The following is a 20,755-nucleotide window of genomic DNA, read 5'->3' as shown; positions in this document are numbered from 1 at the left end:
CCCTCCCCCTGCCCCCGTGGCCCTTGAAGTCAGTTTTATGAGGACACCTCCCCTGGCCCTCCGTGTCTTCCCTCGTCACCCATCTAAGGGTGAGATGTGTTGGGCTGCGGGGACTGGCCTGTGGGAGTGGGGGAAGCCCACGTGAAAAACTGCCGAATGCATCACTCCCCCAGACTGACTGACAGCGCTGAGGTCCCACAGCAAGCCCACTGCCTGGTTCTTAGCCTCTAGTTGCCCTGCCAGCCCCTGCCCCGCGCGCTGGGATTGTCAAGAACCTGGAGTTCCAGGAAAGAGCACTAGAATGGAGAAGGCGGGGGTTGGGGGGGTGACTTCTCCCCAAAGCGGACCTACTCCAGGCCAGAAGAGGGCTTGGCTGGGTGTGTCGGGCCGGATGCTAAAGCAGCTGCGCGGTTGACTTTAAGGCGTTCATCCCACGTGCACGTTTCCTAGCCCTTTAATGGTCGGCGTTTTCCACCAATCCAGCACAGCTAAGTTAGTTACCGGCAGCCTCTCCTGCCAATCGTCTCGGGAGCAGGAGCCTGCTGCCCGATAGTGACGCGTTGGTGGGTAGGTCCAGCGGTTGCGCAGTAACGGAGCGCTCCGGCGCGCTCCATTGGCTGGATCAAACCCAAGCGGGCCGCTGATTGGCTGGCGCTGTCAGCGGGTTACAATTCAAACGCGAGCGGGTGAACACACGACCCTGCAGTTGCCTTCCAGTCTCCGGAGATCCCGTCTGCCAACACCGGGCGAATGGCCTCCCAAAACCGCGACCCAGCCGCAGCCAGTGTCGTAGCCGCCCGGAAAGGAGCCGAGCCCAGCGGGGGCGCAGCCCGGGGTTCCGTGGGCAAGAGGTAAGCGAGGCCGAGGGGAGACACCTTCCCGGGCCCGGCGTGCCGCGGCACGAGCTGCGAGCTGGCCCTCCGGGACCCCCACCTCCTCCGGGGGCCCGGGCAGCCTGGAGGGCAGCCGGGGTACGCCTGGGCCGTTGCTCATTGAAACCCTTCCGAAGCTGCATGGGTGGGTGGGGACGCTGCCCCTGCTCTCCCCCGGCGGGACCGGGAGGAGGCTACTCTGGGGACCCTCTGCCGAGGGCGGGGAGAACTTGAGATCGAGAGTCGGGAGGGACGCCCGGGAGTAGTGCTAATGACAACGTGCCAGGCGCTTCCGGCTGGAGCCTACAGCGAGGGAGGATCTGGACTCCATCGGCCCCAGGGTAGAGATGGGGTCAGGGGGAAGCCTCCGTGGCTGCTCACAGACTCAGGTGACATGATGCTCCCTTTACAGGCTACAACAGGAGCTGATGACCCTCATGGTGAGTGACTAAGCCGCCCACATCCCCAGCCAAGTGGTCCCACCCAGTAACCACTAGCCGTCCTCCTACAGCACGCCCCTTGCTGAATATTGAGCTGGAAATGGGCACCCACTTCTTCTTCGCCAGTCCCATCCCCTCGCGCAAAAGTTCTCCCAGGGCTTTCCTCCGTCCAGCTGGCTCCGCTTCACTGCCCAACGCCTCACTGGGAGCATTTCTCATCCCGTCGCCCCATTAAGTCCCAGAGACTACTCAGCCCGAATTGTCCCAGCTGCGCCCATGTGCACCGCCCCCCCCCCTGTTCTGTGAAGCCTTTGCTGTAACTGCCTGGACTCTGAAGCCACACTCCTAGGTTGTGTGGAGTCCCAGCAACCAAGGGGGTTGTGGGTATGGAGAGCAGTCTCAGGCTTCCCTGCGTAAACCCTTGCTGCCCTACCAGGCCTGCTCCACCACAATCCCGCTCCAAACGGGTGTGTCCAGCCAGAAGAGTCTAATCACATCCCCCAGGAGGAGCCTCTCAACCCGGCCGCTTTACTTTAGATCAAAATGCCACAGGCCTGCACTACCATGCCCAGGAGTGCTCACAGGTCCCACTAGTGTCATTCCCTCCCCAGATGTCTGGCGACAAAGGAATCTCTGCCTTCCCGGAATCAGACAACCTTTTCAAGTGGATAGGGACCATCCACGGAGCAGCTGGTACAGTAAGTACAGAGTTGGGGTGCAGAGGGAGAAACTCAGGTACCTGGTCTGCTTCTGCAGGGCTAATCCCGCCTCTGATGCAAGCTGCTCTGAGCCTGTTGGGTTTGGGTTTTTTCCAAGTTAGAATAAAAGGAGGGAATTCAAGCAAGACTCAATTAGAGATGCCTTTGAGGGGTGGGGCAGGTGGGGGCAGAGGGTAAGGTGAGCACTTAGTCCATGAATGAACAGGAGGGTATGACTCTCATCTGGGGCAGTTTCCCTTAGCTGTGGAGCTGATTTCAGATCAATTGAAAATCAAGAAGTGTATACAAAAGTCTCATAACTTTTACATGTTCACCACTCATCTGATTGTACCAAAATGTTACTGTGGCGACCCTGGACCAAAGAATCTCTGCTGTCCTCCCTAACCCTGGGTTCTCCACTGCCACAGCCAAGGGACTCCCTCACCTCCTACATGAACCATAGCCACCAGACAGAGAAAGCCGGAATGAGAACTCACCTGGAGTTGCTTAGACTGGGCTGTGGGTGGGGACACTGATTCCTGCCTCTGCTTCTCCAAATGGCAGGTTTATGAAGACCTGAGGTATAAGCTCTCCCTGGAGTTCCCCAGTGGCTACCCTTACAATGCACCCACAGTGAAGTTCCTCACCCCCTGCTACCACCCCAACGTGGACACTCAGGGTAACATCTGCCTGGACATCCTGAAGGACAAGTGGTCTGCCCTGTATGACGTCAGGACGATTCTCCTCTCCATCCAGAGCCTGCTGGGAGGTAACAGCTAAGCCTATGCCCGCCTCTCCTACACACACACGCACCAGGACACCCCTGGACCAGCCTCTTCTACCCCCTTGACCATTCTCTCTCCACCTACAGAGCCCAACATCGACAGCCCTTTGAACACACATGCTGCGGAACTCTGGAAAAACCCCACAGGTAGGTCCTTTGTCACCAGACACTCCTGCCCAGCCCTCAAAAGGATCCCAGTGACTTGGGACAGTGTGTGAGGACTGCGTCAGGGGATCAACTTAGCCGGCCCCTGGTTTGCCCATTCGACAATAAAACTGTTCATAGGGCGGTGATTAACCAGTCTAAACCCCCAGCCACTCCACACGGAGAGGGTGTGGTGGTCCACTTCCCTCAAGATCACAGCCCTCTTTGGGACAGTTGTGCTCTGCCCCCCTAGGGTCACTGTGAGTCAGAATCCTCTGGACATCAATGGGATGGTGGGGGGAGGGAAGGGGGCGGGTCTTGCCTTTCCCACCCCCCCAAATTTTTAGAGGAGAGTAGCAAGGCCCTTCCTTCCCCAAGCCACCTTCACTCTTGTCCCTGCCCCTCACCAAGAACTGCCTGTTCTCTTCCAGCCTTTAAGAAATACCTGCAGGAAACCTACTCAAAGCAAGTCTCCAGCCAAGAGCCCTGACCTTCCCTGTCCTTGTGTTCTCTTCTCTTCTGTAGCTGTCTGTCCTCCCTCCACCCCGCTCCTTGATGTCTGTGTAGAACTCTCATCTCAAGCTGTGGCGTCATTTCTGTTGTGTTTGTTTTTTAAATTAAGTCTCCATTTGCACCCTGTGATGATTGTATTAAATAAATAACATTTGGGGTTGGTTCGGGTTTGAGTTTCGGTTTTTTGGTTTTCTTTCATGCCTGTTGCAAGTTGCTGTAGGATTGCTGGAGAGGGGAGGGCAGGCCTAGGACCTAGTTCATATGGCCCCGCCCCAAGAGAACCCTGTGCTGAGTGTGGGGGCCGAACAGAGGGGTGGCTGAGATTTGTTCCTTTGTGGCCTATTTACAACTCTGCATCTGGTTGCTCCTTTGTGAAGTGGTGTCGCCAAGGTGCCTATTTCTGTGGAGCTGTGAAGCGCACCAGGAGTGGCAACAGTTTACCCCACGTGCTATAGATCTGGCTGAAAGAGCAGTAGCTACAGAAGGGGAGGTGAGGAGACTGGCTGCCCACCTTCTGACCCTGCAGGGGCTTCTGGGCCTATGAAAGGAAGAGGCCGCAGCCCCAGGGTATAGGCACGATGCCCCTTCCCTGTGGGAACCCGCAGGACTGGGGTCTCAAGGGGCTCCAGCTTGCCCAAGAGCTCCACCAGCCCCTTGCACCATCTTCCCATACACCCCTTGTACTTTGAGCCCCTGGGAGGGGACCCCAGTGTTGACCAGCTGGGTCCCAGTGGGTGTGTATGGGGAAGGACAGACTGAGGTGATTGATGGGCGCAGCCAAGGTGGTACAGGGAGAACTCCAAGATAGACAAACAGCATCCAAGCCAGTCAGCCTCTGGCAGCTGTTTGTACGGGTCTTGGGGAAGGGAGGGAGGGGAGAAGTTGACAGCATGGCCTCTTGTCAGGGAGGTTTCTGCCTGCCCCTTCTTGCTAATAGCTCAGGGCCCTCTGCCCAGCCCCATGGAGGGAATTTACCACCTCAGTTTATCCCTGAAATTAGGCTCAGCCTGCATCTGGGACTTAGTGTGTCTGTCGTAAAACAAGTGAGAATCTTGTTATAATGCAAGTTTTTTATTCGGGGGGGGAGGGGGGCGCATGGCGGTGATCTGTGTTGCTGAGTCTTCACTGCTAACACCCCCAGGTGATGTCATTGCTGCTGGCCCAGTTAAACAAAGAGGGTCTCTGGGTGTAGCCCCCACCCCCCGCTACTAGCTACTAACTGGGAGCTTACAACAAGCTCTCCAAGTGAGTCTCCTGAGTTCCGGAACTCAGACACAAACCACACTTGCTGTCATTGAGTGGCTTTGGGGTCAAAGAGACCCTGTAGGACCTGGGAGAATTGCCCCATAAGGTTTCTAAGCCCCTAATCTTCATGGGGGGTCTTCAGACTGCCACGCCTTCTTCCACAGAGTCATTGGTGGGTTTGAACTGCCAACCTTTTGGCAGCCAGTCAATCACTGCGCCGCCAGCTGGCACTAAATTGGTTTGTTTGTTTTTTAAATCATTTAATTGGGAGCTCATACAACTCATAATCCATCCGCTAAACTGGTTCTTCATCAGTGGTGGCCTCAGCTATGGAGTCCATTCTGACTCACTAGCACACCGCCCATGGGACAGGAGGCTCCGAGGCTGTAACTCATTAGGAACAGAAAGTCTCATCTTTCTCCCGAGGAGCAGCTGGTGGTTCTGAGCTGCTGACTTTGCAGTTGGCAGCTCAACTTGTAACCCACTGTGGCATCAGGGCTCCTGGGACAGCAGCCAAGGGGGATGGATTTTGTCTGCCTTTGCTGAAGGCTCTGTACGTTCAGTCAGGTTTTCTCCCCAGGTTGTCTGCCACCTGACCTCCCTTATGTCGATCTACTCTCCGCAATCAATCTCCCTTATGTCGATCTACTCTCCACAATCAATCTGTCATTTGTAGAGAGAAATGCTTCTACTAATTGGGGACTGAAAGGAAGGGCTCCTGGGGGGAGGGGGGGAGGCAGCTGCAGAGGGAAGATGGCAATCAGGCCCAGGGTGGGGAGACCTAGGGGGACATTGAGTCCCTGGCCTCCAGCCTGGGCTGGAGTTTCTCAGTTTCATGAGCCAATACATCATCTCTTTAATCCAATTTGATTCTGGCATTTTCAACAGAGTAAATATTAGACAGTTATTTTTTTTTAAAAAAAGATGCAAAGAGCAAAAGAAACCTGCAATAGATAAACCCTTCAGAAACAAGAATGGGAGTAATGATTCCCAGGGGGTATGGGAAGAGGCGGGAAAGGGGCAACTGATAGCAATGACTGCGTAACCCCACTCAAGGGAAAGGAATAGCAGCATTGTAGGTGGATGGCTACAGTGGATGGTGTAAGATATGGCAAAATAATATTTTAAAACAAGAAACCTCCAAACTTGTTGCCATCGAGTCAATTACAACTCCATGGGACAAGGTAGAACTGCCCTATTGAGGTTCCTAGGCTGCAAATCTATTGTTTAGATTTATAAAACACTGTATGTGGAGCCTTTAATAAATTCAAGGGGAAAAATTTTAGGTTAATATTTTTCTCCCCAACAATTTATTGGGGGAGGGGGGCTGCACTCCTATCAGCAGTTAAAAAAAAGACTATTAGTATCCCAGTTCCCTTCCGTGTTCTTTATACCCGTCTTCTACTTAGCCTGTGAAAAAGGAGTCCTTACAAAGCAGTTTGATGTACTCATACTAACTGAACTGTCAGTGGATCAAACCCACCAGCCCGCTCAGCTGGAGAAACCCTGGAGGGCAGTTGGATCCTGTCCAGTGGGCTTGCTTGCTGTGAGTCGGAGTCAACTCTGGCAAATGGGCCATGAAAAATGGCAAGATCCTAGTGCCTGCCTCAGAGGAGCGTGGCAAGGAGCTTAGAACAATGCCGAGCACATAAGCACCAAAGAAGGCTGGCTGAAAGCAGAGGACCCAGGGCACCTAAGGCAGAACGGAGTGTCAGGAGAGGCCACCTAAGAGCACAGGCAAAGGGGAGGAGCACCGGCAGGTCTGGTCATAAGGGGCCTTAATGAGACAAAGTATCACTGTTGAGCGATTCTGGCTCATAGAGACCCTATAGGATAGAGCAGACCTGCATTTCCAACATAAGTCGTTACAGAGCAGGTTGACCACAGGCCCTGGTGGGTTGGAACCACCAGCCGTGTGGTTAGCAACTCCATGCCTAACCCACAGAACACCAGAGCTCCTTTTAGCACACAGTAGGCCCTCCGTGGCCCTACTGTCCTTACCTCCATGTTACAGAGGAGGGAAATCCACACTTACAGAGATACAGATGGAGACTTGCGAAGGGAACGGAGGGACGAGATCATGAGGGGGACACAGAGGGAGGGCTGAAGCAAGGAGGCAGAGCAAGAGTTCTGAGTTTCAGGAAGCTGATGATGACACACTTTACAAACTCACTGCCCTCCAGTGAGTGAGCCTGTGGGACACAGTAGAACCACCCCCGTGGGTTTCCGGGGCTGTCAATCCTGAGGGGAACAGACAGCCTCGTCTTCCTGCGGAGCCGAGGCTGTGTCACACCGGTGTGTCAGACGTGAGTAGCCCATTCGGTCCATCACCAGAGCCCCTCGATGATGATGATCATAACACGTATTAAGAGCTTGACCATTGTCAAGTGAGTAGTTCAAACCCCTCCAGAGGCAGCTCGGGAGCAACATCTGGCAATGTGCTTACAACTGGCAGCGGTCACTGGGAAGCCTGCGGAGGACAGTGTGGCTCTGAGACACAGTGGTCCTGTGCATCGGCCGGACCCCAGGGGGGCCCTCGGTGATTGTCACATGTTCACTGAGTGCAAGGTGCCGGTCTAAGCACTTGACCCACAGCCTCCAGTTCACAGGCGGTGAGGATGCAAATTCCAGCAGGCTGGCTCTACAGTTAAACTACTACGCTCACTGCATTATGGCCTGATGCCCCGCTATGATGGCCTGGGAGCGAGGAGTTCCAGCAGGGAGGAGGGGGGAGAGCTCAGGGGGTCTTGGGAGTGGACTATTTTGCCATGAGGAGAAGCTTTGGGGGCCTGGGCCTTTCCGTTCGCAAACAGCCCAAAACCTGAAGGTACAGCAAAGGTGGCCCAGTGTGGCTGGAGTCCCACAAGCCAAGTGGGGGAGCGGGGAGGGAGGGAGCAGAGGGAGGGACTCGGGTTTGAATTCTAGAAGCTGCTCCTTGGAGGGGGCATGAGGCAGGGATTGGGATCTAGGGTTGGCATGACAGGGCAGCACCTCAGTGGTGTGTGTCCCACCCCTCCAATCCCCAGTAAGAACAGACCAGCAGGACTAGCAGAGATATGAGTGAATACACCACACATACACACACCATACCACAGACACACCAAACACGCACCATACCACACACACACACAAGCTCCAGTGGGACACCCAGCCCCCAAAGTCTCCAGAAAGAAAGGCAGGCCGGAAAGTGGCGGCAACTGTCTGGCCCTGCAGCCCTCATCCCACCCCATCCATCCCAGCCTGCTGCCCTGCCAGGGTGCCCTCCCTCCGACGCCTGAAGTCCCTGCTGCCTCCCTCCTCCGCCAGGAGCTTCCCAGCGGAGCTGCCCACGCCCAGCACCAGCTGCCAGTGACCGACCAGGAACCCGCCACCCAGGTTGGCCAGCGCTGCCTTGCAGCTGGCAGCCACCGCCTCCTCGGACTCCCTGGGCTCCTGGGTCCTCCAGGCGTCGCCTAGACGGGCCCGGCCTGCCGGTCGGCCCTGGATCCCGAGGCCCCCACCCAATCCTCCGGTCACTCAGACCACGCGCTTGGCAAGGTTGGCTTTTATTCACTCCTGCAGGACACAGACCCAGAGGGTCTGCTCCTCGCTCCGGGCGCACGATGGAACCGGTGGGGCTGCGCGGAGGCGCGGGCGCCTCGGAGAGCGAGGTGGGTCTCCGAGCGCACGCCTTACTGCACGCCCTCCATCATCTTCAGGAACTCTGCGGGGAAGCAGACGAGAGAGGGGTCAGGGGGGTCAGGGAACCAAGCCCAGGCCAGCCGCGCATCGGGGCCCAGCGTGGGTGCCGGCCACAGCCATGCACGCTCCCCGGCCCCCGCCGCGCCCCCGGGGGCCCCCACCGTCGAAGTCGATGCGGCCGTCGTTGTTCTTGTCGCCGTCCTTCATCAGGGACTCGATCTCCTCCTCCGTCACGTGCTCCCCGGAGGCCCTGAATATCTCAGCAAGCTCCTCGGCGTCGATGTAGCCGTCTGCGTTCCTGTGGGACAGAGAGTAGGGGCAGGCTCAGGGCCCCGTGCCCGGCCACCCCCTCACTCCCACCCCCACGCACCCCCAGGATCTGGGCCCCCAGGGCACCTGTCAAAAATGCGGAAACACTCGGCGAGCTCCTCCTCACTCTTCCCTTTGGCGTCCTCTTTCATCTGGCGCACCATCATGACCAAGAACTCTTCGAAGTCGATGGTGCCGCTGCCTGAGGGGACATGGGTGCCCGCTGGGCCTGAGCCAAGGGCGCCCCCCTCTCCCCACCATCACCAGCCTGGCCAAGGAGGGCTACCCGCTCACCATCCTCGTCCACCTCCTCGATGATGGCGTCCAGCTCTTCCTTCGTGGGTGTCTGGCCCAACATCCTCATCACCGTGCCCAGCTCCTTGACGCTGATATCTCCGCCACCATCGGCATCGAACATGTCAAAGGCGGCCTTGAACTCTGCCAGGACAGAGGAAGGCCCAAGGGGAGGGACTGAGTCCCCAATCACCTCTAGATCCCCCAGCATAGGTGACACCTGTCTTCCACCAAGCATCACTCACATACAACATAACACACACACACACACCACCACCACCCCACCCCACCCTGCCCTGACTCACCAGCAATCATCTCCTCGCTGAGGTAGGACCGGGCCTCAGCCTGCTGGTCCGTCTGCAGAAGACACAGTGTCAGAGGAGAAAGGCCAGCCCTAGGGAAGAGTCTTACCCTTCCCTCCTCCTCCTCCCCACCCTGCCTCTCTGGAAGAGCCTCCACCTGCCCCCCACCTGCCTTCCTTCAGAAGACCAGGTTCAAACTTGCCATACCTCCTTCAGGACCCCGAAGTCCCCAGCCCCATGTACTGAGCTAAGAAGGCTTGAACCCAAGGCCTCCTCACTGGTACCCTCTCCAGTCAGGTCAGGGACACTGTCTACCTCGTCGTGCGCTTGAGCAAGTTGCTCAGGTTGAATCACGATTGACAGTCACCACAGAGAAGAAACCATGGACACGAAAGGGCCTTGCTGCAGGCCAGCACGATCTCTCCAGCATGATCTTCCGGTGTTTCCTAGAGACCGTCGCTCCCGTAAAGGTTGGCAGTCTCAGAACCCCCATATGGGGTCACTATTAGAATCAATGACTCAGTGGCAGTGGCTTTGGGAAATAGTGCCTAGTGCCTTAGCAGGTCCTCGAGAAGTGTGCGTTCTCAGATACATAATGACATGCCCCACAGTTATTGTGCACCTACTATGTGCCGAGCCACAACCAGGCCCCGGAACGACCAAGAAGAGGGGGCCACATCATTCCCTGCCCTCTGAGAACTGGCGAAGATGGACTCTTTCTAAGATTCCTTCTTATGGGACAGTCAGTAAAGACCCTGCCTGCTGCCTGCTAGGCGGAAGGGGGTGGGAATAAGACTGCTGTGGGTGTTCCCATCACATCCAGGCCATGCCATCGGGGTAGGCGGTCATGGGAAGAGGGGCCATGGGCCAGAGGCTGGCAGTGCAGAAAGCTGAGACATCCATCCATCCAAGGCCTTCTTGAGCCTCTGGCCCTGCTCCTTGCCCCCTCCCCCACCTTTGCCTATGCCAAGACGGCAGGCTATTATTAGTCCTGTGTCACCCGAAGCAGCTGGCCTCTGGGGTCTGGTTACTCCTTGAAGTGGGGAGGGGAGTCTCAAAGGAAAATGACAGCCCCAAACCCAAACCTTTCTCTGCGAGACTGGGGTCTTTCCAGCTCTTGTTGGTCCCCCTCTGTCCCTGTGAACCCTCTGACCTCATGGCATTGCAGGCCCCCCAACTTCTGGTGGAACCTTTCTTCAGCCCTCTCCTGCCCCTGGCTTGCTGGGTAACCTTCACTAACTCACTGGCTCTCCGAGACCCCAGCTGCACCACGAAGGAGAAGGTGAGCTGCCCCCACAGCTCTGTGGCTGACGTGGTGGGCGTCCCCGAAGGTCTGCAAGAACGGACAAGCCTCAAGGACCAAGCCCTGGAATCCCCCAGCCCTCCCCTTCAGCTTTCTCCTGGGAAGAAACATGAGTTCCCCAGAACACCTTCCTCCTCTAGTTTCAGAGAACGAAGTCACTGTCCCCACCCAGACCACCTGGCTCTGTCCTCCGAGAGACCCCGAGGTGTCCCTGTGAGTGAAAGAACCAGGGCTCGTGTCCTTACCATGGTTACAGGTCAGTGGGACTCCCCTGCCACAGGTCACCTCCTCAGCACGGCACCACCCAAGGATGTCCTGGCCCACTCCAGCCCCCGCATTTGTAGGGCCCCTATCCTCCCACCTCCTGGCTCCCCAGGAACGAATATCCTGACCAATCAGATCCTGGGGTCAGCAAGTGCCACCCCTCCCAGAGCCCTAGCCCATGGCCTAATTTAGCCAAGGGCCCTTGCAGGAAAATTGAAGCCTGGGAGCAGGTGGCAGGCCTTGACATCCTAGACTCTCAGGAGGAGGACCCGTTCCGCTCCTCTGCCGTAAGGAGCACCCCCTCTTCTCACCCCACCTCAGGAAGAACACTTGCTCCAAGGTGGAAAAGGGCCATCAAACCGCAGCGTGAGCATGGTGGAGGAGGAAGAACCCCACTCTATGATGTGAAACCCAAGACCCAAACGGTTTCTGGAAGCTGTGTGACCTCAAGCTGGTGGCCCTGTCTCTCTGAGCCCCTGTTTCCTCAGCTGTCTGCTGGGGAGAGTCAGAACCTCCCTCACAGGGAGTCTGTGATAAATGAGAGCTCAGGTGAAGGTCATCAAACTTGGGCCATGGACATGGGGTTTGAGGTTGGCAACTGGAATGTTGGATAGGAGTGTGGGGGGTGTGTGTGTGACCGCTACAGCCACCATTTATTGACCCCTGATGGTGCAGTGGGTTACCCGTTAGGCTGCTAACCATAAGGTCAGCAGTTCGAACCCCCCAGCCACTGACACCATGGAAAGAAAATGAGGCTTTCTCCTGCCATACACATTTAACCGCCTCAGAAACCCACAGGGGCAGCTGAACTCTGCCCTACAGCATCACTATGAGTCAGAGTCAACTTGAGGGCAGTTGAGTTTTGAGTTATGGTGTGCCACACGCCGTGCAGGGCATTTTAACCACATGACCTCATCGAGCATTCCTCTTGGGAGACAGCAGCTTCTATCATCTCCATTTCACTGAAATGCTGTGAAGGTCTTCAGGTCTGCGCTCGTGCTGGCGAGTGCGATGGTGAATGCAGGCCAGACCAGAGAGGAGTGCAGCCACCGGCAACCAGGGGCCGTCTCAATGGAGGTCAAGGGGAAGCTGGCCCCTGCCTTGAATCTGTGAAGAAGTCTGCAGAAGTTCACTGGTCATCTGTGTGGCTAAAGTAAGTCCAAAGGGAGCCCACCACATCAATCGCAGGGTCTAGGCTGGGCGTTGGGGGATGGGCGAGGTTCAGGGACAGTGGTTGAGTCACCGGGAAGAATGAACGCCAAGGCAGCCGAGCCCAGGTCCTGGGGCCAGGGGAGCGGGGCTGGACAGCCCGGATGGCAGATGGACAGTGGCAACTGGGCTTTCCCCTTCCCCTTTATATAGACACTCCCAGGCGAGCTGTGCGGAGCAGGGCCAGGCTAAGCAGGCCTCCCCCAGCCAGGCAGAGGGCCAACAGCAGCAACACCCAGGGAATCTCAATTTGGATGCCAAGGCCGGAACCTTTGGAAAAGAAATTCTGGAATCCTCAGGGATCCTGTGTTCGTGGATTTGTTCTTCTGTTTATTCAGAAAAGGGGCTTCCAAAAGTTCGTGGGAAATTGAAAAAAACAAAAGAGGTTTGAAGCTCCGTATTCCTGCGGTCCATTTGCACTCATAGGGACCCTACAGGTCGGAGGTGAACTGCCCCCCAACCCCGCCCCACCCCGTGAGACCAGAACTCATTACAGGACTAGAAAGCCTCTTCTTTCTCCCTCAGAACGGCTGGTGGGTTCAAATGACTGCCCTTGCAGCTAGCCGCTCAACAACTCGGCTGCATAACCCACTAGACCACCAGGGATGGGTGCGCTCCTCTGCTCAGTCTTTACAGTCGATTCTAAGTCCAACCCCCTCATCCTAGTCTCCAGGCCGAATGTGCTCTGTGGGAGAATCACAGACTGGAGGTACTTGCTAACCGGCACAAGGAAACAATCATGGGAACGGGCAGCTTCGGGAGGCAATGAACTCCCCGTCACCCATCACGGCTATATTAAGCAGGAGCTAGTGAGACACGTTAAGAAAGAGACCAGATTCTTCCATTCCCATATTTCAAGTTGGGATGATTTTGAGGAATTTCCCCAGGCCAACACATAGGGCTTCAGTTACACCCCACATCCAGTTCCTAGCTAAAGCTTGTGGCACAACACAATAGCCTAAGTCATTTTCCATTTCCCTCCTTTCCTGCAAAATTACTGTGCTTTCCTCCCCTGCAGGGATCTGTTTTTGTTCCACTCCCTGATCTGCAGCAGTCTGCATTTAACCACATGGGTTGAACCCCAGAACAAGGAACACCTAGGCAAAGGACCCAAACCCGAGGAGCTAGCTGCCCGGTCATATGCACAGCACCCCATAATAAGCACGAATACCTCACCCAGAAGCCTTTGCTGCCATCCCAATGTGAACACCTGCTGCCTGATTACCCGATTATCATAACCCCGCCCACGTGGGCTCAATTCCTAGAATTCTCAGCCTTCTTTTATGAATAAACCTAATGTCCTTCTTGCCCAAACTTCTTTGAAACCCTCTTTTTCCTTTGTTTCAAGAGATGTGGTCAGCGTTGCCGCTGCCTTACCCAGTCCATAGCCCCCTGCAAGGTGCGTCTCTCCCTAATGAACTTCTCTGCTTGTGTCATAAGCTTGACTCCCCATGTTGTTATTCTTAATGAACAGGGAGAGAAACTTCCAATGGAAGCAGGCTTTGGGAACACTAGAAAAACATCTCTGGGATAGTAGGGCAGCAGTTCTCAACCTGTGGGTTGAAACCCCTTGGGGCGGGGGGGTCTAACGACCCTTTCACAGGAGTCGCCTAAGACCATCAGGAAAAACTTATTTCCAACGGTCGTAGGAACCAAGACAGGCCCACATGCAGATATGCCCACCTACAAGAACCGGGGGCGTGAAGACTGTTACCCATGCTACATTATGTTTCAAGGCAAAATTTCATTTGTCATTAGAAATAAATACTTCACAATAAAGAATTACATATTGTTTTTGTGATTCATCACTATACTTGAATTATGTTCAATTGTAACCATGAAAATCCATCCTGCCTCTCAGATACTTGCATGATGATTCATCACAGTAGCAAAATGACAGTGATGAAGTAGCAACGAAAATGATTTTATGGTTGGGGTCACCACCACATGAGGCACTGTATTCAAGGTTCGAGGCACTCGGAAGGTGGAGAACCACTGCTGTAGGGAGACCCCTGAGCAGGCGAAGCTGAGGCAAGCTGCTCCCTTAAAGATTTACGGCCTTGGGAACCCACAGGGGCAGTGATACTGGGTCCTATCCGGTCACGGAGTCAGAATCTACTTGATAGCAGTGAGTGTGGGTGGTTTTGAGGAACTGCAATCTAACCCTTTTGACGGGAAGCATCTATAGTGTTCTAAGGTTAACAGGAAACAAACAAAAAAAAAACCCTGGCCCTAGCCTAGAGGAAGTGCTCAGATTCTGGGCCTGCAACGTGGGAAGAGCCGGCTGCAAAACCCAGAGTCTTGAGCGCCAAGCCTCTCTTCCCAGAAGCCCCTGGCAAGCTTTCTGACTTGAGGCAGGTCACTCTACCACCTGGGTCTGTTTTTGCTTTGCTTCCTTGGAAAAGGCAAGGCTCGAAGGGATCGTGAAAGCCTGTGGACATTGTGTAGTGAGTTGTGGGCTTGCATAGTTGTATGTTAGGTAGCAAGTCCTCAGCCCCTTCCTCTCAGCGCTAGGCTCCTCAGGCAATCACTGAAAATTTAATGTTATTTGCTCCTGTTTCATATGCCAGGAAACATAGGAAATCTTACTCATATTCCAGCCCAGACCTCGTCACCTCTCTTGACCTCAGTTTCTCCACGGGAGAAAAGGGCGTCCTAGCTTCCACTAGACTTGAGAAAGAAAGTTCAAGAGCATCAGGTGGAAAGTGTGGGGGCGGGGGAAGGTAATGTTGAAGTTGACCTGGGTCTCCGGCAAGGGTGGGAGCATCCAGGAGGGAGGGTGCGCGTCCCTATGGTTGGGGACGGTCGCAGGATGCTTGGATGCCCCAGGATTCCCAAGTGGCTCCTGGAGCTAAGGGCCCGGGATTCCCAAGTGGCTCCGGGAGCGGGCGGAGCTGGAGGCGGGGCGGCGGCAGGAAGAGGTCGGAGCGGCGCTGAGAGCAGCCTGGGCCCGGGCGGAGGCCAGCGGCGCCGGCGGCCCTCGCCAGCCGCCCGCAGAGTGCTGCACCGGGGCCCCGGGGAGGCGCGCTCGCGAGGGCATCGCGGGGCGCCGGCGGCGAAGGCGCGCTCCAAGGCCGTGGGCGTGGCCGGGACCCCGGACGAGCGCGGCCCGAGGCGCCCAGGTCCACGGGCGGGGCGGGAGTCCCGGGGCGCGCCGGACTCCGGAGCGGGGCTGGGCTCCGAGGCTCCTCCCCCTCCGGCCGGGCCCGAGCCCCCCTCACTCCCTGCCAGCGGGGGTCCTGCTCTCGGGCGGGCCCCGGGAGTCGCGCGCTCCCCGCACGGTGCCATGGCCTCGCGGCTCCTGCACCGGCTGCGGCACGTCCTGGCCGGCGACGGCCCCGAGGAGGCGGCCGCCGGCTCCGAGACCGAGCAGTTCCCGGAGAGCTCGGAGCTGGAAGACGACGACGCCGAGGGCCTGTCCTCCCGCCTAAGCGGCACCCTCAGTTTCACCAGCGCCGACGAGGAGGGCGACGAGGGCGACGAGGAGGTTGGCCCCGACCCGCTGGCCCCTGGGCACGAGGCGTCGGGAATAGACGCAGGCGAGTGCGGGCGGGGCCCTGGGCCACCTTCCCAGCCGCGTTCCTGGGGTGGGGTGGGGTGGGGGGGCGTCTGGGGACGCACGGAGTTGATCCAGCGAACTCGCCAACACTTCAAGTGCCCCAGTCCCCTCTCGGCTGTGTGACCTTGAGAGAGCCCAACACCTCTCTGAGCCAAGTTGTCCCCAGTGTCAAGGAGGAAAACTCACCCCGTCCCAAAGCCAGGGCCAGCTTTAAACTTAGAGGTCAAGTGTTAACGTGCCAGCCATGCCGCGGGGCGGGAAGGTGTAGCTGCAGACGCGAGCCTTACCTAAAAGGGCAGTCGCTTGACCCCAGCAAGGTCTCCGGAGAGAGATCAGCATAAACATTTACAGCCAAGGGTGGGGCAGCGCCAGCCCTCAAGGGTCACTGTGAGTGGGAATCTACTGGACAGCAGTGAGCGGTCTCCGTTGCCGCCCTCAATTTCCATTTCTGTAAGAGGATGAGGGGTCACATCAGTCCCAGTCCCCAGGTGCGGTGCCTTGACCGGGACCCCTGTGCGCCCACAGAACTGAGCGCCCCACCTGACGCGCCTCGGGGCAGTCAGCTCCTGACCCGGCAGCTGCAGGACTTCTGGAAAAAGTCGAGGAGCACCCTGGTACCCCAGCGGCTGCTTTTCGAGGTGACAAGCGCCAGTGTCGTCAAGGACCCACCCTCCAAGTACGTGGTGAGTGAGGATCGGGCCCTGGGCTGCCGGCCCAGAAGTCTGGCCTGGCTAAGTAGGAAGAGGGCAGCCGGGGCAGCGCCTGGCTGTGTAGTAAAGATTGGCTGCCCCATTTTACAGATGAGGACACTGAGGCCATCGGGTAGCCTGAGGTAGCTTTTCTGAGACTGACTAGATACTGAGCTTGTCTCTGGCTCTGGGGCCAAGAGAACTGACTTGTGGGAAAGGGTTTTGCATATGGTAGCAAGATACAGAAGTGGGGGGTGGGGGGCGTTATCTGCTTAGATTTACAGCCTAGTTGGCACAGGTTAGTGGTAAGAGGTTAAACTTTAACCTTAAAGAATCCAGTGGGATCCCCTTACCACGCCCCGATTTAGGGTTTCAGCAGCTTTATGTCATTATATGAGCAGGGTAGCCGGATGGGTCTCCCTTGGGTCGGCTGATGGCTAACACTTAGGCAACAGTACTTGATTGAAATCCCCTCATTTGAGATCAGTCCCAGGTGTTGGATCTTGGGAGTGTCATGTGATCTTGATGACCCTCATCGGGGCCCTGGGGATGACAATGGTGTCTGTCTCAGAGGAGCTGGTGCCCAGAAAGCCCTTAGCCTTGTGCCTGCCGGCAGTCATGACATGCTCGGTAAAATGGTAGCTGCGAGGGGCCTCAGTGGTGTCACCTGGGTAAGCGCAGGACTGCTGGCCCATTGACTGCGCTGAGGAAGAAAGGTGGGACTGTTCACTCCCTTTGCAGAGCCTCGGAGACCCCTCGTTAGGGTCGTGGTGAGTGGAATGGACTCGATAGCAGTGGGTATGGTTTAGGGATAAGGAGCCCTGGTTGTACTGTGGTTAAGCATGCCACTGCTAACCCAGAGGTGGGGGTGGTTCGAACCCACCCGCAACCGCATGGGAGAAAGATGATGAGGCCGACTGCTTCTAGAAAGATGCCAGCCTGGGAAACCCAGTGAGGGGCAGTTCTGGTCCTTGTAGGATGGCTCTCAGTGGGAACCAACTGGATGACAGCGGTTTGGTTGAAAGGGCTGGCAGCTTGGCCCTACTGTGTGGCTTCCTTCCAATCCAGGTGAATCCATTCTCAAACGCTCACCCCAAACAGTGCGAGTTTAATCTTATCCTAAGGTCTAGACTTAGGGGACCAGGGCTGGAGAAAGAGTGGCATGCAGGAGAGAGCCCCGTTTTCTTCCCTTTGGGAGGAGCTGGCATGGGGAATTGGGCTTGCTGCTGGGCTGTGCTCCCTGTCAGGCCTGAAACCCAGCCTGGCCTGACTAATCCTGGTTGTGGGAGTGGAGTTGGTGCCCTGCCTGTCCTATCTCTCTGCACCATCCTCTTCCTCCTCCTCCTCTGACTCAGCAAGAAGGGAGCCTAGAGCCCTGTCCCACATCTGGGCCTCTCCACCCTTCTCTGCTGTTCGTAAACAGGGCCACACCCCTTGGCCCCCCTTCTCCCAAATTTGAGCAGGGATTGACGCTGTGATAGGCCAAAGTCTCAGCGCTCTGGGATGGAGTGGGGTGTTGTGCCCAGGAAGGAGACACCAAAGATCTGTCACCTAGCAGCAGCACAGAGGCAAGGAAGAATAGGGGCCTGATTTTGACCCCCATCTAACTTCTGGGGGCTGAAAACACAGGCCTTGGGATTGAAATTACCCTGGGTTTGAATCTCCGCAGGGCTACTTATCAGCTGTGTGCCTCTGAGCAAGTGTTTATCCCCCCACCCCCACCGTTTACCTGGAGACAGACTGGTCCCACATGGGGCTGTGGTCCATTTGGCCAGCAGTTTGAACCCATCAGCTGCTCTGCAGGAGAAAGACGGGTCTTTCTACTTGCCTACTCTCACACAGAGTCAGTCTTGGGAACTCTCAGGGGCAGTTTTATTCCGTTGGATAGGGCCCCAACGAGTTGGCATCAACTCAACGGCACTGAGTTTGTCTGTTTACCAGCCATGGTGTGTCTTTCTCTCAGAGCTGCTGGGACAATGGGGGTGAAGCTAAAGCGCAAAGTGCTTGGCACATGGCATAGGGCAAGGTTAGGCTCAGGAGCTCTGGCCGTGGATTTCCTGCCTTGGCATGAGATTCCAAGGATCCTAAGAGATCATGGCTGTACGTGGTGTTCTGCCCAAAGAAGAACATGAGCGGCTTTTGGAGACTAGTGTTTCCTGCAAAGCAGCGGTTCCCTGGGACAGTAGTAATCGTTCAAGAAAGGGTTTCACAGGCAGCATGTTTCGGGAATGCAGATTTGAATGGAAAGTCGGATCCGGTCTCTGAACATACTTGAACAAGTAGAGGGTCAGAGAGAGAGGAGACCCTCAACAAGCGGGATTGACAACGGCTGCAAAAGTGCCCTCGAACATGGCACCGATGGTGCCGGCGCGGATGGCGCAGGCCCAGGCGCCGGCCTCTTCTGTTGTGCACGGGGTCGCCGGGAGTCATGCCCACGTGACAGCACCCACCAGAAACCACCGCATTAGTAGATGGAGAAGCTTCAAGAGGTGAAGTGGCCCGGGTGGCTTTGCCCTGCTGCTCCTCACAACACGGAGGGGTAAAGGTGGGGTCTCGTGTTCGTGTACAGCCCCTGGGTGATACTAACAGTAAAGCCTTCCTGCCCAGAAGATTGGTGGCCTGAATGTACCCAGGGGCACCTCGGGAGAAAGTCCTGGCTGTCTGCTAGCCAAAGGTCACAGCCACAGAAGATCCCGTGGAGCACTGTTTACTGTGACGTGCGGAGGAGTCGCCATGGGTTGGAATCTTTGATTTGGGTTAGTGTGACTAATCCCCGTATCTATGCCTCTGAGCATTGATCCTCACTCACACGGGGACAGAAGGACACACACACTCACACACCACACTCTACCCCCACCCCCCCTTTCCCAAACCTCAGTCCTTCAGAACTCCCTTCCCAGTTCTCGTCCTAGCAGAAAACCACCTGGCCGTTACTTGCCTAATACTGACTTTAAATGAGCCTGCTGGCTCTCTCTTTAGTTGGTTGGCGAAGTCAATCCGTCAGTAAAGCAGCCCTTCTGAGGGCTTCTCCATTTGTGACCAGAGATGTGACCAGGAAACGAGGGGCTGAGGCTCCTGTCTGCGAGTCATCCTTACCGACGCTGGGACTTAAAACTCCAGCAAGCACCCTGTACACACTGTCACCACCGACGGCATACCCCGCCCAAGAAACAGATGCTTCTCCCAGCTGAGGTCACACGGCGAAGCCGAGGCTGACCTGGGGCGCTGGACAGCGAGCCTGGGTCCATCACAGATACCGCTGACAGGGTTGCCTGAGATCTGTCCGCTGGACCTGGGAGCAGACCACAGCTGGGGCTGGGCCTCCAGGGTGGTCCAGAGGCCTAGGAGACTAGGGTTTGTCTGAAGGGCTGCAGCCATGTGGAGCAGGGGTGCCCTTAGGAGGGGGCAACAGTCCCCAGCACTAAAGTTCATCTCTGTCTTTCTCTTTGTGCTGCGATGGGCCTGGGTCATTTCAGACGAGCCTCAGGTAAGATGGGGCGGGTCCCCTGGCCACTGCCCCAGCAGTTCCCACCTTCTGGGGCCCAGACCTGCCGGGGGAGGGAAGGGGAGAGGGAGGAAAAGAGGCCGTGGGCAGGCGGTCCCTGCCCTGACTCGCATCCTACCACACCCCTCTAGCTCTACACCCTCGCCGTGATTGGCCCCGGGCTCCCAGACCACCAGCCGGCCCAGATCTCCCGCCGCTACTCGGACTTTGAGCAGCTGCACCGCAGCCTACAGCGGCGGTTCCGGCGTACCATGGCGGCCATCTCCTTCCCGCGGAAGCGCCTGCGCCGGAACTTCACGGCAGAGACCATTGCACGCCGCAGCCGGGCTTTCGAGCAGTTTCTAGGCCATCTGCAGGCAGTGCCTGAGCTGCGCTGGACCCGGGACCTGCAGGACTTCTTCGTGCTGCCCGAGCTGCGGCGGGCCCAGGGTCTCACCTGCACCGGCCTCTACCGTGAGGCCCTGGCGCTGTGGGACAATGCCTGGCAGCTGCAGACCCAGCTCGGCACCCCTTCTGGCCCAGACCGGCCGCTGCTGACCCTGGCAGGGCTGGCTGTGTGTCACCAGGAGCTGGAGAACCCCAGGGAGGCTCAGGTCTGCTGTGAGAAGGCCCTGCAGCTGCTGGGGGACAAGGACCCCCACCCGTTGCTGGCACCTTTTCTAGAGGCCCATGTCCGGCTCTCTTGGCGCCTGGGCCTGGACAAACGCCAGACAGAGGCCCAGCTCCAGGCCTTACAGGAGGCAGGCCTGACCCCTACTCCGCCCCCCAGCCTCAAAGAGCTGCTCATCAAGGAGGTGTTGGACTGAGCCTGGCCTGGGGGTGCTGGGAGCCCCTAGAGCAGTGGTTCTCAACCTTCCTCATGCCGGGACCCTTAAATACAGTTCCTCCTGTGGTGGTGACCCCCTCCAACCATAAAATTATTTTCGTTGCTACTTCATCACTGT

The 20,755-nt window shown here is 56.9% G+C and overlaps 3 protein-coding genes across 3 annotated transcripts; 2 read left to right on the top strand and 1 right to left on the bottom strand.

Annotated features, from left to right (window-relative positions):
- Positions 1-657: 657 nt before the first annotated feature.
- UBE2C (ubiquitin conjugating enzyme E2 C) lies at positions 658-3,613 on the top strand. Its single transcript, XM_075528696.1, has 6 exons — positions 658-851; positions 1,285-1,312; positions 1,924-2,010; positions 2,575-2,779; positions 2,882-2,941; positions 3,370-3,613. Exons 1-6 carry the CDS (start codon positions 751-753, stop codon positions 3,426-3,428), a joined length of 540 nt encoding a protein of 179 aa, XP_075384811.1. The 5' UTR covers positions 658-750; the 3' UTR covers positions 3,429-3,613.
- Positions 3,614-8,239: 4,626 nt separating this feature from the next.
- Positions 8,240-16,086, bottom strand: TNNC2 (troponin C2, fast skeletal type). The gene is made up of 6 exons (XM_075528693.1): positions 15,905-16,086; positions 9,286-9,337; positions 8,981-9,124; positions 8,774-8,888; positions 8,539-8,675; positions 8,240-8,399 (listed from the first exon to the last, which is right to left on the bottom strand). The coding sequence occupies exons 2-6, from the start codon at positions 9,293-9,295 to the stop codon at positions 8,368-8,370; spliced, it is 438 nt and encodes a 145-aa protein (XP_075384808.1). The 5' UTR covers positions 9,296-9,337; positions 15,905-16,086; the 3' UTR covers positions 8,240-8,367.
- SNX21 (sorting nexin family member 21) lies at positions 14,974-20,748 on the top strand. Its single transcript, XM_075528692.1, has 3 exons — positions 14,974-15,597; positions 16,143-16,300; positions 19,943-20,748. Exons 1-3 carry the CDS (start codon positions 15,345-15,347, stop codon positions 20,615-20,617), a joined length of 1,086 nt encoding a protein of 361 aa, XP_075384807.1. The 5' UTR covers positions 14,974-15,344; the 3' UTR covers positions 20,618-20,748.
- Positions 20,749-20,755: the final 7 nt, after the last annotated feature.

This window comes from Tenrec ecaudatus, chromosome 12 (assembly GCF_050624435.1).
Source record: "Tenrec ecaudatus isolate mTenEca1 chromosome 12, mTenEca1.hap1, whole genome shotgun sequence".
NCBI lineage: Eukaryota > Metazoa > Chordata > Mammalia > Afrosoricida > Tenrecidae > Tenrec > Tenrec ecaudatus.
The sequence above is the reverse complement of the archived record's forward strand: the minus strand, read 5'-3'. Positions and strand labels throughout refer to the sequence as shown.

Coding starts and splice junctions, on each gene's coding strand:
- UBE2C (XM_075528696.1), top strand. CDS start 751: ATGGCCTCCCAAAACCGCGACCCAGCCGCAGCCAGTGTCGTAGCCGCC. Junction 852..1,284: donor CGGGGTTCCGTGGGCAAGAG/GTAAGCGAGGCC, acceptor CTCCCTTTACAG/GCTACAACAGGAGCTGATGA. Junction 2,011..2,574: donor TCCACGGAGCAGCTGGTACA/GTAAGTACAGAG, acceptor TCCAAATGGCAG/GTTTATGAAGACCTGAGGTA.
- TNNC2 (XM_075528693.1), bottom strand. Junction 8,889..8,980: donor CGAGGAGGTGGACGAGGATG/GTGAGCGGGTAG, acceptor ATGTCCCCTCAG/GCAGCGGCACCATCGACTTC. Junction 8,676..8,773: donor TGTTTCCGCATTTTTGACAG/GTGCCCTGGGGG, acceptor TCTGTCCCACAG/GAACGCAGACGGCTACATCG.
- SNX21 (XM_075528692.1), top strand. CDS start 15,345: ATGGCCTCGCGGCTCCTGCACCGGCTGCGGCACGTCCTGGCCGGCGAC. Junction 15,598..16,142: donor GGCGTCGGGAATAGACGCAG/GCGAGTGCGGGC, acceptor GTGCGCCCACAG/AACTGAGCGCCCCACCTGAC. Junction 16,301..19,942: donor ACCCACCCTCCAAGTACGTG/GTGAGTGAGGAT, acceptor ACACCCCTCTAG/CTCTACACCCTCGCCGTGAT.